General features: G+C 25.0%; 3 protein-coding genes across 5 annotated transcripts; 1 reads left to right on the forward strand and 2 right to left on the reverse strand.

Moving 5' to 3' along the window:
- Positions 1-289: 289 nt before the first annotated feature.
- LOC126902801 (uncharacterized) lies at positions 290-7,614 on the reverse strand. The gene is made up of 18 exons (XM_050680407.1): positions 7,222-7,614; positions 6,984-7,148; positions 6,717-6,920; positions 6,423-6,653; positions 5,690-5,962; positions 5,421-5,624; positions 5,166-5,352; positions 4,934-5,007; positions 4,649-4,719; positions 4,376-4,556; positions 3,508-3,983; positions 3,289-3,435; positions 3,009-3,159; positions 2,867-2,950; positions 1,646-1,916; positions 1,450-1,575; positions 1,022-1,141; positions 290-933 (listed from the first exon to the last, which is right to left on the reverse strand). Exons 1-18 carry the CDS (start codon positions 7,312-7,314, stop codon positions 569-571), a joined length of 3,423 nt encoding a protein of 1,140 aa, XP_050536364.1. The 5' UTR covers positions 7,315-7,614; the 3' UTR covers positions 290-568.
- Positions 7,615-7,797: 183 nt separating this feature from the next.
- Positions 7,798-9,884, reverse strand: LOC126902804 (alpha-2-macroglobulin receptor-associated protein). The gene is made up of 7 exons (XM_050680414.1): positions 9,557-9,884; positions 9,345-9,486; positions 9,023-9,208; positions 8,801-8,911; positions 8,282-8,372; positions 8,074-8,230; positions 7,798-8,007 (listed from the first exon to the last, which is right to left on the reverse strand). Exons 1-7 carry the CDS (start codon positions 9,749-9,751, stop codon positions 7,822-7,824), a joined length of 1,068 nt encoding a protein of 355 aa, XP_050536371.1. The 5' UTR covers positions 9,752-9,884; the 3' UTR covers positions 7,798-7,821.
- Positions 9,885-9,984: 100 nt separating this feature from the next.
- On the forward strand, positions 9,985-15,668 carry LOC126902803 (uncharacterized). 3 transcript variants are annotated; one of them, XM_050680412.1, is made up of 7 exons: positions 9,985-10,437; positions 12,327-12,440; positions 12,603-12,947; positions 13,666-13,880; positions 13,945-14,055; positions 14,118-14,294; positions 14,363-15,668. In XM_050680412.1, the coding sequence occupies exons 1-7, from the start codon at positions 10,334-10,336 to the stop codon at positions 14,797-14,799; spliced, it is 1,503 nt and encodes a 500-aa protein (XP_050536369.1). In that variant the 5' UTR covers positions 9,985-10,333; the 3' UTR covers positions 14,800-15,668. The 3 variants fall into 3 exon arrangements, with proteins under 3 accessions (XP_050536369.1, XP_050536368.1, XP_050536370.1); XM_050680411.1 differs by having other exon boundaries at positions 13,942-14,055; positions 14,363-15,666; XM_050680413.1 differs by lacking the exon at positions 12,327-12,440 and having other exon boundaries at positions 13,942-14,055.
- The last annotated feature ends 445 nt before the right edge of the window (positions 15,669-16,113 follow it).

The raw sequence follows: 16,113 nt of genomic DNA on the forward strand, positions 1-16,113 counted from the left end.
TTTCAAATAAAAACTTTTAACAAATATTTAATTCACTTATAATACTTTTCCTAGTAAATTTTTTTTCCGGTCATCGTTCCTATAGATTAACACAAATAGTATATTCAAGGCTACACATTGTATGCCTACTTATAAAAATTAATGAAGCACGTACCAGTGTATTACACTTATTGATACGGTCTACTCTCAAGAATGTCTTTACTTTAGTTATCGTTCATCGATATAAGAGTGGTCAATTGAGACGAACTCTGTTTATTAAAACTTGAAATATATTCTAACTGTACTCCTTTGTTGAATAAAAAAAAAATCGATTTTTTGGGCAGTTTAGCTATAAATTTTGTCTGTAATGAAATTAATTAGTTATAATAAGTTAAAATCAGGTAAACATTTGAATAAATCGGAATTTATTTATCGAACTACCAATTAAGAGATATTCAAACTAGGTACACTGTTCTTTAATTTATAAGAAATATTTAATTTATTACATATAAATTTTTTTATTTGAAAGTTTAAGTGTTTATAAAATTAAAATTGTTAGTTTTATAACTTATATTTAATCTGCATAACATTACAACTGACTATAGTTATGTATGAAATTTAGACATTTATTTTCTAAATTATTCTCTATAATATTCTCTTTGGTCATCGCCAAATATGACAATTTTGTATCAGGAATTTCTTGCCTTCCAGATGAATTTATATCTAAGAAATTGTCCAGAAACATCAGCATGGGTCTTTTACAGCCTGACATCCGTTTTGTTTTAAACTTAAGTACTGATACATCAGATAACTCTAAAGTTTTTTCACGCATTTGTCTCATAGACCAGTAATGTTTTTTGTAATTTGTTTTCCATTGTTCCAGGAACTCTAAAACTCTTGCGTGTAATGTTTTATGTTGTTCAATAGTTAAATTATCTGTTTGTTCAGAAATGGCTAAAAAAAATTAATTGTAACCAGATAAATGAATACAACACTTTTAATAACGTTACTGTCACATTTAATTAGTTTTTAAGCAAATTACTGGATTGTTCAATTCGTTCTTTTTGTTCGTAATCATTGTATTTAATACTTGATTTACTTTGAATATTTGAAAAATTTTTTGATTGTGAATAATATTCATCGGAAAGATTTGACGTCATTTCTGTATTATTTAGAGGTATAGCAAGAATTATATTTAATTAATGAAACATATTACCACTTTGACAGTATTCAACGTATTAAAGTGTAAAAATATGAAGGGTAAGTGTCTCAAATATGAATTAAAAATTAATATTTTGTGCATTTTTTTTTTCATTATTATGTTAACTCATAATTATTAGTTAACATTAATGATTTTTAATTGATTATAATTAATTAAAATTCATACTAATTTATAATGCGATTCTTCGTCAACATTAAATAAAATTTCATAATATATATATGAAGTAAAACATTTTATTAAGACTCCACCTGATAAATTTGTCAAAGAATTTACATCAACAAGAGAAAGCACTTCAACAGCACTTATTGGTGACGATAACGTAGAAGGTAGAATCATTTGATATTTTCTATTTTGAAGTTTATCATAACACTTTACTATTAAATGTGGTTCAGAATATTTTATTGAAAATTTGATATAAAAAATTGTATACTGTTGAAAACTTACCTGAAATTTGTTTTGAAATTGAAAATAAAGTCGAATTTAAACGATTCTGATGTATTATTTGTTGTATTGCTTGTTTCCTCAGCTCATTATTTATTGGGAACTGATTTTGAATTTTTATTATTAAATTTTTTCTGATCTTAACCAAACATTTACTGAACTCATGTTCTTTTTCACATTCGTTTGTGCAAAGCAAAGCAAAATAACAAACCGAACATTTTTTCATATTTTTAACAGTATGCTTTAAGCATTCGTAACATACATTACTTTCATCCTGAAGAGAACATCATTCCCATATTAGATTAAAAACTGTACGGATTAAGTACTATATACAAAGCCATTGTTACAATTTATGAGGCCTTAGGAAAATTCTTAATTGAAAGGTTCCTTAGAACCTCAAGTTCTAGACAAATATCAGGGGCAGACTGGTCACATGGGCAAGCAGTCTACAAAGCGATAATTGCGTAATCCAGTTTGTAACAGTTTTTTACAAATCAAAACATTAATTTGTTGAAACATTTAAATTTAAATAATTTTATTTTTTTTTGGCTCATTGTTTTAGTTATAAAGCAGTACAAATATTTTTTGGAAAAATCTGGAACACCACAATTATTGTGCCCCTAGGCCATTAGCATCCTAGTCCGGCCCTAACAAATACCTGCACTGCAACCAACTTTAGCAGTGGCTTAAATGCAGTTAGGATCGACTAAAATATATCTTATATTATAAATTGTATACAAATATATGACTCAGAGTGGAATTTTTCAAAAATTTTATTGTTAAATAGTAAAACTATTGAATATTGACAAAAAAAAAAATGGCTGTTTATTAATTTTAAATCAAAGTAATAAATTACACAAAAATATTGTCTGCGTTTGGTCATTATAAAAAATGTTTTTTTTTAAACTTTCAAAAGTTCAGACGTATCGGGGTTTCCAGTTTCATTAGTGAATTATATCATTAAGTACCACCTATACAAGATAATGTAATTCTCTTTAGGAAGTATGAAAATAAAACAAAAAATCTAGCACAGTAGGGACGGTTGGATTATGGTATGTAGACTACCATAGTCTATATACTTCATCAAAACGAATTTAATAAGTGGGTAAAAAACTTAATACCTCTACAACTTTATTTTGTTTAATTTTAATTATTTCTTATTACTATTAATAGAGTTAGTTAAATCACTATTTATTATTAAATATACTTCGCATGAAAACATACTTTTCTTAAAGTTTTATTATTTTTGATAACTTCCTTAAATAAGGTTCTTATATATTGCTGGTAAACTATAGAGTTGTCTTGTGCCTAGTAAATACTTTTAGATTATTTTTAAAATATCAATATTTAAAATTTTTCAGTATACAAAGGTATTCTCTGTTTTCAATGGTTTATCATAATAAATGTGATGTGTTGAAATTTGATGCAAAATAAATTCAAACCCAGAATCTATCCAGAGAATCATAGCTGTATAATAACTCGACAAGTTCCTACCACGGTGAAGATTGTAGCTATTCCTAAAATTTAAGATTTTGTATTACTATATTAAAATCCTCGATCTATAAAAATAAATAAATAAAAGGATATCCTTTAAAAAAAAAATGATTATTAAATTATATATATATATATCAGCTTTCTTTACTTACAATAAAACAATTATAGCTTTATTCGTGTATAATTTGTTTAATAATAATCTTCCACTACTTTTTAATTTATCCGTAATTTTTTTGTGTACATTTGTAACAGTCGAAAATTCCTGATTTAATAAAGTCCTAGATAATGTTCTGTTTTCACTGAAATAATAAATTTCTCTAAGTTCTTTCTTATAAAATTAAATAATTAGCATATTATTTTCTAAGTCTAACAGAAAACAGTGATAGTCGTATATATTTCCATGAAATTGTTGCTCTTTTAAATTTACTACAAATAATGGGTTAGCATTGAAGTACAATAACAAATTAAGAAAATCATTTTGTAGAGTTGGCGATAAATTCATATTATACTGCGGGTTGAACAGAAGAAACAACAAATTTCCTAGGCCTTTGAACACTTTATTTACTAATTTATTATCTCTGAATAATAACGCCTTCACGATTTCTTTTTTTCCGGTCAACATAGCCAAAGCGACGGCGTTGAGTCCACAGAAACTATGATTTTTGTCAGTTACATCATAAAGCATCACGGCTAAATCTTTTTCCATTTGGTATACTAAGCTATTTTTACTAATGTCTGGTGTGAGTTTGCGTTTCATCAAACATACAATATCCAAAGCTGTCATGTTAGTATTTAATTTAGCATAAGTTTTCCACGGTAAATCATATTTCAATATCTCATAAATGGGCTAAAAATATTAAATTTTGAATAAATACATATTTATTGATTTATATTAATAAGCTATCAATTACTACAGAGAGATAATTAGGGTCAACTTTGTACTTGATTAAAAGTTCAACACATTTAACTGAATTGTGACTGATTGGCATGATAACAGCCATGTGCAAAAGATTCAATTTACATTCCTTTACAAATGAATTCATTAAATTTGTTTAAATTTAATAATTGCTATGTATTTAGAATTTAAAAAATATTTTTTTCTGAAAACTTTATATCTACTTTAAATAAATTATGTTTTAAACTATGAGAAACAGTTGTTATTTAATAGTAAATCTTACACAATAAAAACTTTATAAATTGAACATTGTACGAATTTAATTTTTAGATATTTATATTAACATTTTCACTTAATGTATAATGTATGTCTCCTTGAGATAAAATAACGGCTTCTAAAATTTTTGGATTGCATGTCAATAAAGCCATATGAATAGTAGTTTTTGGAATAAAACATGAATTTGTTTGAGCTCCTTTACTTATCAAAATCAAAATAGTTTTCTCAATCAATTCCAAAACAGTTAACCTATTTTAACAGTACACGTTTGTTAGATTTATGTTTAATGGTCAGAATTATACACTTGTAAATGACTTGAGATTAGTTTTTAAAAAACATACTTGACAACGACAGAATGATTTATTTTCCAATTTGATTTTTCTAAAATGGAGACACTCGTATCTCCTAAAAACTAATTAATTAAAAATCATTGCAAACATTTATCAAAAACTAAGATATATTTTTACTTAACAGTAAAAAGAAAAACTGAGATTCAAAAGCAAAAAGTGCTTTTTTTTTAATATTTATATTTAGTTGTTAAAATATTGGCATGAAATAGTCTCATATATTTATATTTCGTGTTGGTAGGAAAAATCTAGACATAATACATAATTATACATACTTACGTTTAAATTTACTAAATTTTCTGGACTAAAAAAATTAATTTTTCGTATATTTCGCAAAAAACAATGTTTAGAACCTAAAATTTAATTTATATATTTTTCACATTGTCCAAATAATAATAATTAAGATAGATAGATAAATAAGTAAAGTGAGGTATTGGTATGTTTGGGTACATTGAGAGATTAGTTAATAAAATTAAACAAAAAAATTAATTTCATAATAATATCAATTTACCTTCTGGAATTTGAAATTTGAAATCAATATGTGGAATTACGTATTCATTCCAAGTTTTTATGTCGTTAAGTAAACAAACGTATCGCATCAATGACAAATTTAAAGGAGTAAACCCATCATCATTGCAACATTCTATGTAAGCACCAAGTTCTATTAAGCAATGCATAATTTCATGTTGATCTTTTGCCTAAATAGTAATCGTTAAATAAACAAAAACTTCAAATCTTCACAAATTTTTTTTAAATATTTTCATACAACGGCAATCATAAATCGCGTGTTTCCAAGACCATCAGCCACGTCGACTTCGATATTAGACTTGACAATATGAGTTCGTAAATCGTCTGGGCTCAAGTCAAGCTCTGTTAATAAACGTATTGATGCTAACTCTTGATGGCTAGGTGGTGCAAAAGCGCTCCTTTTTCCTTCCCATAAGTCATTTACATTAAATAACAAATGACTCTACACAATCAATTGTGACATAACTAAATTTTATTTAACCTTGGTAACACATATTGAAAACCCACCTCGGCAAATTTCTGTTGAAAAGAATGGGTCAATATCATTTTATCAAATGTATTGTTATTGTACGCCAACATGTAAGGACAAATATTAGAATGCCATTTATCTATATGCGTTTTTTTTGAAACTTCTTCACCTGTTATAAAAGCCTCGCTATTTTCATTAACAATGAGAGACCACGAGCTCGCGCTAAGAAACTCCACATATTCTCCAAATCTAAAGCTGCATTTCCCTAAATAACTTTCTGTTGATTGTAGTAGTTCATCTTTGGGTGTTATCTAGGCATAAGGTTATCATGTATTAAAACAGTATAAATATAAATGATTAAACACAAATCTCGAGCTACACAAAAATAAAATGCTCATTTTACTTTCATTAAATTTTACTAGCTTAAATCAAAGCTGAGACTATTATTTCCAACATTATTTTCATATTTATCCATGTAAATATTCACCTTCTATAAAACAGATTTTGCTCGACAATATGTTAAAAATTACTAAGTAAAACTAGTTTAAGGCATTACTTTCAATATCCAAAAAAAAAGAAACTTCATAAATTAAGAACTTGTAAAATATACTACAAATATAAATAAAAGCCTATGCCCAAAACTACCCTTGATATAAATAATAATTAAAGATAGAATTTGGAGGAGTAGGGTAGGGCTTATCATACATAAGCCACAAGCAACTGAATAATGTTTTCTTATTATTAAATATCTAATGCTAAAATATTTCATACCAAAAAATATTTTTGTATCAAATCATCAAAATGTTCACATAACTTATATTTATTTTTTTCTGTAAATTTTTCATCTTCTTTCAAAAATGTACTGAAATTTTTTGAAAAATTATCATTAAAAAAATTAATATCAAAAAATAAACTTTGGTAATCCTTGGAATATAATAAGGAATTGTTAATAGTGAAGTTCATTTCATTACACTTCCATGAGTTGATAATTGCATATGGCTCCTATTTTATCCACAATAAAAATAAATTATATTATATAAATGAGTTTAGATATTTTACACTAACTTGTGATAAATCTATGAGATTCTTAAACTTTAATAGTTTTAAATATGAAATATTTTTTGTCAAATTGAATGATGGTACAATATTTGAAGTAAAATCAGAAATTAAGCGTAGCAAACGATGACTAAACCAAAATCCTACATCTTGATTTTGATTGGTATGTGTCATAACACCAGGGCCAAAGCGTTTATTGTTTTTGTACAGTCCCTATTATAGTAAAAACTTGAAGCTTCCAATAATAACTGTTAAGGTATTCAACACAATTTTTACCTCAAAAATTAAACCATCAGGATAAATCATTCGACCATAACCATGTATAAGATTAGCATAGAAATAACCTTCATATATTTGTAGTATATCAATTTCTTGCCATATCATTAAACCATAACCATGGCACAAACCCCTTACAAAATTTCCTTTGTAAATTTGTTTTACCTAAAAATAATAAGTTTTGATGCTAACTATACTTAATATTATTTTTTGTAAAGTTTTGTTTTAATCGTTCTACATTTTTATGTTTAATAGCATAGATAACAGCACTTTTTACTTCAATTTCAGACAAATTTTGTTTTAATATTTTTATCTTTCTAATTTTGGTCATTAAAAATAAATTTATAACATTTGATATAACTTTATTATACAAATAACAATTTATTGTTGCTATGAAATATAAAATTAAAAAATATATATACAAATTATTTATATACTTATTACTGTATATGCAGGTGAGCTAGGAGGATATATTACAAATCCAATAACTTTTGATCTAATAATCGTTTTGTTAAAAAAAATGTTTAATAATTTTATATTTTTAGACAATGTTCTTTATTATTTATTACTTATAAGAAAAAATGAAAACTAAATTTTTTTAAATATTTTTCAAAATTTTGATATTGTCATTGCTGAGTCTTTAAGGTAATAATTATTTTTAAAAAAATTTTCAACAATATGATAATTGGATCAAAAGTTATTGGATTTGTCATATGTCCTTGACTCATACTATATATATATATACATCAAAGCATTACATTAAACAAAATAATTACCCACAATACTTTCACTAAAAATATATAATAAAATATCACAACATTTTTCAATATGAGACAAATTAAAGTTCTTCTTTTCTATTTGCTATTTTATCTTCAATTGTTTTATGCAATTTTTGAACACTCCTAGATTCTTTTTTTATTTTTTTTTCAACACCACCTGGATGTTCATTTCCATTTCCAGCTGCCAAATCTACATTTAAATGTCGCAGTTTTAATAAACGGCGTTCATATTCTTTTAATTCATCCTAAAAGATAATTTTATTTTTAATAGATCTGTTTTAACACAGTTTTCCATATAAAAAATAATGTACATGTAATAATTCCAATTCATCTTTGTCAAAATTAGATTTTTGAGCTTTGAGCCAAATTTCTTGAACTTTGGGTTCAACAAATTCATTACTGTTAGGACCAGTTAATGATAAACGATGAAGACGATCAAAACTATCTTTTATATCTCTAATGCGGTTTCTAAAATTAAAAAAATTAAATTAAGAAAATGTTATATGACATAATACTTACTCAAGTTCTCTTTGTTTGATATTAAATTTAGAAACATCATCAGTATCATGCAAAGAGTTGTGATCATCTTTTATTCCTCTTTGTGATAATGCTAAAATTTTTAATAAAATTAATAAATTAATAAGTATGAATGCTAGATGGATGAGTGGAGTGACTAGAGAAGATAGGATAAGGAAAGAATATATAAGAGGGAGTATAGGTGTAGTATCAATCATGGATAAGATGAGAGAAAATAGACTTATGTTATGTTTGGTCATGTTATGAGGAGAGAAGAATCTTAAGCTGTAAGAACAGTTATAGAAATGAATGTTGAAGGAAGAAGACCAAAAGAGAGATGGAGGGATGCTATTGAATGCGATAAGAGGACAGCTGATGTGAGCGTAGATGATGTGGGAGATCGTGTCAAATAGAAGTTTAGGATAAGGATGGCCCACCCCAAGTAATTGGGATTAAGGCGAGGAAAAAGAAGAAAAAGAATGAATTAATAAGTATACAATTAAATCTAAAAACAACCCAAACCTATTGGTATATCATTCTGCATATGCTCAACTTCATTAATTAAAGAATAATATTCATCTATCTTTTTTTGATGATCCAAGAATTCTTCTTTGAGTGCTATAAGTTCAATGCCTAGAAAATATAATTATAATATAATTAATCATTTAAATAAAATTAATTAATATTTTTTAATATTTTTTAATATCAAAATAAAATTAATTAGTTGAAATTCTTTTAAAATACTTGTAAATCCTGATTGTTTTGCTTGAGACCATAATTGGTTTAAGCGTTTATCATGTAATAAGTATTTATCTACAACTATAGAGGAATCTTTTGGAACTCGTTCTTGTATATCAAAATATGATTCATTGATTTGTGGTTCTTCATTATTTTCAAAGTGATAGCTTAACTTATATCTTTGTAAAATACCTACAAAATTTAAGTAGTAAAATGTAATTTCTAGTTAAAATAAAAATTTAGTATCAAAATTAAGATAAATAATTAAATTTCTAATTGTTTAAGTCTACCATAATTTGATTAGAGTTCGAATAATCAAAAAATATACCTAAAAGTTTTTTCCTTACAATTGATTCCATTTCTCCATCTTTATCCATATTCTTTGATTTATAAAGTTTAAGTTCACGCTCATCTTCATCTTGAATGCGCATTTCAGACAATAATGATCGTAATTCTGGTTCAGAACATTTCTGTTATTTTAACAAATAAAATTAAAAATAATATAAAGTTAAAAAAAAAACAATAATTTATGCAATCAACCTGTTTTGCTTTGCTCCAAACCAAATTCAATTTATTTATTTTAAAAGGCTTGTTTAAATGTCTTACATTAAAATCAGGTTCACTTTTTAAAGATATACGTTTTTTAAGTGTTTCATTTTCTACAGAATTTGTATTCACGTGTATAAACAATGAGTAAAGGAGCAAAATTTTAAGTAATAAGATTGATCCCCTCATTTCTAGTTAGTTATATATAGACCTTTACATACAGTAATTCAGATAAATTCATGTAAACAATGATAAGTTGATAAAATTAAACGAATATTTGAATACTGATTCACCAATAATTAGTAAACTGTATCCTTTAATTACAAATAAGGTGGGGGTGTCATGATTAAAATAATGACTATTGCTTACGGAGAAAGAACACTGCAGTTACGTTTATGATAACATTGATAACATTATTTGGGTTAGTAAATAGCAATTGTTCAGGATTGGAAAGTATTACCTATCGTAATCATAATTCTTTTCTTTGCATTGAAATTTTATCGTAAATTTAGTTATCGTTATTTGTTTGCTACTAATTTCTCTTAAAAATATTGCCTTTTAAACTCAGGTTATGTGCTATTATTTAGTGTTGTGTTATTAATATGCAGATACACTTACGGATAATTATGTTTTTAATCGTTGTTACAAGATGTACAAATGTTTTGAAACGAACATTCAACTACAATCAAAATTATTGAATATTATTCCAAAAATAATTAGGAATTTTAAACCATGCGATTAAAAAGTGTTATTTAACAAAGCTGTGTTATAATGATTGAAGACAGTTTAATATGGTTTGTGTCTGGTGGTCTTTTGTTTACCACCATTCTACTGATTTTTGCTTGTATCTGTGGATGCCATAAATCTGTTCCCAAGTAGGTGTCTTATTTATTAATTTTATCTAAAGCGTTTAATGTGCATCTGTGTTCAATACTATTATATTATTTGGTGTTAATATTAAGTAATTTTTTTTTTTGTTCCTAAAGATGATTAGGAATGTGTAATATATATAGTGTTCCATAACATTTGAAAAATCTAATAACTAGATCTACTAAATATTTTACAGTGATTTTTTTAAAAATAATTTATGCATTCATCGAGTACATTAAAATCATATTTTCTAATATTAAAACAAATAAAAAAAATATATGATTTTAATGTAGTTTAAAAATGTAAAAATTATTTAAGAATAAAAGTAACACATACTTAGTAAATCAAAAGTTACTAAACTTATCAAAACATTGTGGACCCCTCTGTATTGTTGTTAAGTTACTATGTAGCAATCCATAAACTTGTCTAAATAGTTAAAGAATTATTTTTATTACTTTATTCATATATTGTCAAATATTTTTGTTTTAAATAGATCCTCACTTTGTCAAGTCTTAACAAAATAAAGCATAATTTACTATAAGAATAATTTTCAAGAAATATTTTTAATAAAATTTTTTGCTGAATTGTTTTATCATATTATTTAGCTGCACATAGTTATTTACATTTATGAATGACTTATTGCTAATTAAAGATCATTATTTTTTGTAAGTCTTTAAAACGCCTACCTTAAGATTTTAAATTCTGCAATTTTTCTTTGTAGTTTAGAGGTTTACTAGTACATATTAGGATGTTCATTAAAAAATTAATTTTTGAAACTCATAAATGAAAGAATATTTTACAAAATCACTACTGATCACTGGATAGTAAAAATAAAATTTTTTTTTAAATATAATCTATGTTTTAAGTAAACAATGAAAATATTTTATAATTTGCAATTATAACAGTTAATTTATAAAACTAAAATGTAATATTCAAGATTTTCAAATTAACAACAATATTTTACTCTTTATTCCTTTTTTTGAGTAAACTATTATTATTTCAATTTTGGGAAGTCAGTGCAAATGATTAATAAAATATTTCAAAAAGTATATACGCTTTAAATTAAAGAAAAATCAATCCTCTCGAAGGCCCCTGGGATATTTAATAACATTTTCTTGTTAAAACTTGTGATTTTTCAGAGGTATTTTGGCCTTTGAATTTGAATAAAATCGTTATTTATAAAAAAGTAGTTGTACTTTTCACTAAAAGATTTTTGATATTTAACTTACAGTTACAGTTGTTGAGCCAAATATAAAAAATGTTAAAGAATATTAAAAATATATTTTATAGTTTAAACAATCAAAAGTCTCTATATTTGCTATTTAGAACAAGAAAAATGTAGACTCTCAAAATTCTGAAAAAAAAAAATTATAATTTTTTCTTTTTTATAATTTTTTACCATAGAAATTAATCAAATACTGTTATACTCTACTTTCTTAAATATTTATTGAAATTATTGTTAAAAATTAAATCAAATTTACACATTTTTATTTAAATTTTCATGAGGAAAACAAATTTTTCATTCATTTATATAGTTCATAATTGTATCAAATAATGTATTTTGTATAATTAAAAATCTGCTAATGTTAAGTGAAATCTAATTACTTCATTGTTTTCAACATCAATAAATATCAGAATAACTTCACAGCCATGCCTCTGAAAAGATTAACTAGGTCAGTAAAAGGCTCATGTTGACCTTTTCATTTCAGTCTTAAATTTTGCACAGCTTATTTTTATATGTAGTAAAACAATTTAAAGGAATGGCAAAATCGGGTTTCATTTATTTGTATTTTAACGGTCACCTTAGTATATATATATATACAAATTACTTGCTTTGTATGGTACATTAAGCATGTGATTTTTTTTTTTTTAATTTGCTTGTTTGATACATTAGAAATGAACTACTTGGGCTTGCTGGCATGGTTAAAATCACAAATCCAGACATTGAACCTGAACTTATTGATAAGAACTTATCGACCAATCCTTCACCCACAAATAGTGCTAAAAGGTTTTATAACTTCTATGAAGTTTAACACTTATTATTTATAGGGTGTTCAATAAGTAAGGAAAAAGGTTTCTATTGTTCACATTCTTCGTAAAAATTGACCTGTTACCTTACTTTTTGAACCCTGTATAATTTTGTGTATTATTATTTTATTTGACTTTATAGGAGTTCTGCTGGAGCAACCTTATCATCAGCTACTAGGAGCCTTCCTGATTTGCCAGTTGAAACTCCTAGAGGGTCAGACGCAGTTGCTACGGCTGTATGGTATGGTGGCGATACTAATTCAGAATTATATGCAACAGTAGAAGAAAATAAAAATGAAAATAAAGCAGATTCATTAAAATATAAAAATAATATCCTATCACCTTCCAGTGATGAAAATGCATCTAAAAGTGAATGCGTTTATGCTTGTGTAAAAAAAGAAAATCCATATGACAAACTGCTTCAAGAGCATCCTTATGCCAAAGTTGGTGTTAATAATCAAAATAATCAGGCTAATAATTCACAAAGGTAACTTTTTAAAGCATTTATCAAGATTATTTTTAGCATGTTATAAATTTAATTTTTACTAATCCAATAACTTCAATCTACTAATACTAATAAATAGTTTATCTACAAATTATTTTATGCTTTTTATTCTTTAATTCACAAAATTTAGCACCAAAGCACTACGTTTTTATTAAAATCATTTATTTTTTAATTTCTACACATTTTACTAAAACAAATAATTAAAATTTATACAATATAGGTACTAGTGTGTTTTAGTTTAAATTATAATGTATTTATTTTTAAAGAAAAACTGTTAAGCTTTCTTCATAATTTCAGTATTTTAATATTAGTAATATAATTGTAAAATGTGCCCGAGATGGTAAGACGGCAGTTCATATCTGGCGTACTATCTTAGGTTCGATACTCAATCATGGATGACTCTGTTTGCTCAACTACGTATCAATTTAGTATTTGTAGTCTCCATTCCTCTGTCCAGTAATAGACTTAATCCATCCTAAAATGTAAATGATTAAGAAACCTCTTTGTAATGCCCTATAATGGAACTTAGAATCTGAAAAAAAATTTATATATCTAATTCTGAGAGTAAAAATAATTTTCTTTAAACTATGGAACATATTTTTTTAGAAAACATTATCATCATCAGCTCATCAAATTTTATTAATTTTTTTTCCTTATAAGATTTTAAAATATTATATACTATTGATTATTTTGTTTACAGAATAGAAAAATCTAGTTCCTCTGAATCTATTGATATGGATGTTGTAGATAGAGGAATACCCGATCAAGATATTGCTGCAGCTAGTGTTATTGCTGGTGATGAATCAGCTAGTGTCAATATACCATACATGACTCCACCTATAGGTCCAACTGAAAATCCTCTAAATGAACAGATACGACAGGGTCATTACAGTGGTGATTCACATGACTCCAGTAGTAAGTTTTTTTTTTTTATATTTAATCAAACTCACTTAAATTAACTATCATATTTTAATAGAAGGATATACCAGTATAAGTGTTCGAGAACCATTATCTAGAATTATGACTAACATTCAAAATGGTAATGGTATATCTACTGATTCTCATTATGCTTTTGTTTCTGATGATTCAGGTAAAATTTCTTATAACAATACTAACATCTAATATTCATGACTGATGATTTATTTATAATAGATGAAATGTATGCTGCAATCATTGATCCAACAAATAATGTTTACACTAGTGGTAGTGAAACATATGCCCAAATACCTAGTATTAATAATGCCCCCGTTTCAATGGCAGCTAATAATATCTACCCGTCAACATCACATAATAATGAAAATGAACAAACTCTCACACATTCCAGAAAAGGTGAAAAATTTTTTACTTACTTTTAAAATAAATATGCACTTATGTTAATATGTATATATTTTTTTAAGATTCCTCTTCCAGTAATGTTAGCACTAATTCTCCAAAACCTGAAAAACGTCCAGCTAATTCACCATTACCCAAACCACCTGAACATCTTGATGAAATGTATGCAAAAGTAATGAAAAAACGTAATGATTCTTCTGAACAGTTACCTGCACCTATAATGCCTTCAGCTCTTTACGATGAAGGTATTTATGACAGATTAGTTGAACCAAATCTTCCTCGGTCATTAGATATAGATCCCAATTACGAAGAGTTAAGACCAACAAATCATGGTTATGCTCGGATAAAAAAAGTTGACAATCAATCTGAACCAGACTATGCAAGTTTAACTAGAACAATTACAGCTGAATATGTGGAAAATGATCCCAATTATGAAAGCTTAAAAATAGATTTAAATGAAATAAATCACAATTCAATATATTCAGAAGTCAATAAAAGGTAGCTTTTAACTAAGCATTGATTAAAAACGATTTTTTTATTTTTAATCGATAGTATAAGTAAGTGGATTTTAATAATAATTAGTATAAATTCTTAATTCCATTTCTATTTTACTTTTGTACCTGACATATGTTATGCATATTTTTCCAAGTAATTAAGTTGTTAGATAAGTTTCACTTTTTAAATATTGCACAACTTTATGACAAACATGCTTATATTATCAACCTAATATTTATATAGAAGCCAAGTTAATGCTCAATACATTTTTTTATGATTGTTTAAAGTAGATAATGTTATGTATAAATTGAAGTTATATTTTTTCAATATGATTCTACTAAAGAATGTTAGATTTATATTAACAGTTATTAAAAGAAATTGTAAATCTAGTATTATAAAAAAAAATTATTTTTTCTCTGCTTATATAAAAAAAAGTTGTTTATAATTTAGTAACATAAAATTAAAATTTTATATTTAATCATTTAAATTTCAAATTTTGCTTTAAATTATAGTTTTTTTTTGCAAAATCTCATACATTTTTAAAGTAATAAATTATTATTATTAACATGACAAAATTTTCCTTTTTTTAAATACCAACAATAGGTTAGTTTAATTGTACACAAAAATTAGAGTAGTATTAGTCAAGGGAAAGATGCAATTTTGATTTATTTTTTTTTTTACCTGAATGTTTAATCTATAAAGCTATATTCATTACTTTAAACTTTTAAAGTTTGTATGGAAATAACTTATATAGGATTTATTTTATTTAAGTTGAAATAATTTATATTTTGGTTATATTTATAAAATAAAATTGTTGTAAAACATTCCAGGTTTCTTATAAATTTTTTTTATAAAATAATTACTTGAAACCATTTTTGATATTACATTAAATAACTTCTTATTGACATTTTATTGTCAATAATTGTTAACAATTACAATTTATTTATAATTATGTATAATTGTATTATAATAGACTTAACAAATTAATTTTATATTATTTTGATCAGCTATTAGTTAAAATAATTAATAAATAAGTAATTTTTATATTTGTTACATAATTTAATAATTGTAATTTTATTTTATCATTGTTTTGTTAAATAATTTTGTACATAATTTACTTGAAGTATTAAACATTGTTTTTAAAAATTGAAATAATAAATGTAATTTGTGTATCATAAGTTATGCCAAAGTTTTTTATTTCCTAAAAATGATTTCACATGACATCAAAAAATTAATATATATACATAAAATATTTACAATTTAAATTATTATTATTAATAGAGATATATTTCTTAGATAACAGAAAATAAAATTGTAATTA

Source organism: Daktulosphaira vitifoliae, unplaced genomic scaffold (genome assembly GCF_025091365.1).
Source record: "Daktulosphaira vitifoliae isolate Bord-2020 unplaced genomic scaffold, ASM2509136v1 Scaffold_3, whole genome shotgun sequence".
NCBI classification, from domain to species: Eukaryota; Metazoa; Arthropoda; class Insecta; order Hemiptera; family Phylloxeridae; genus Daktulosphaira; species Daktulosphaira vitifoliae.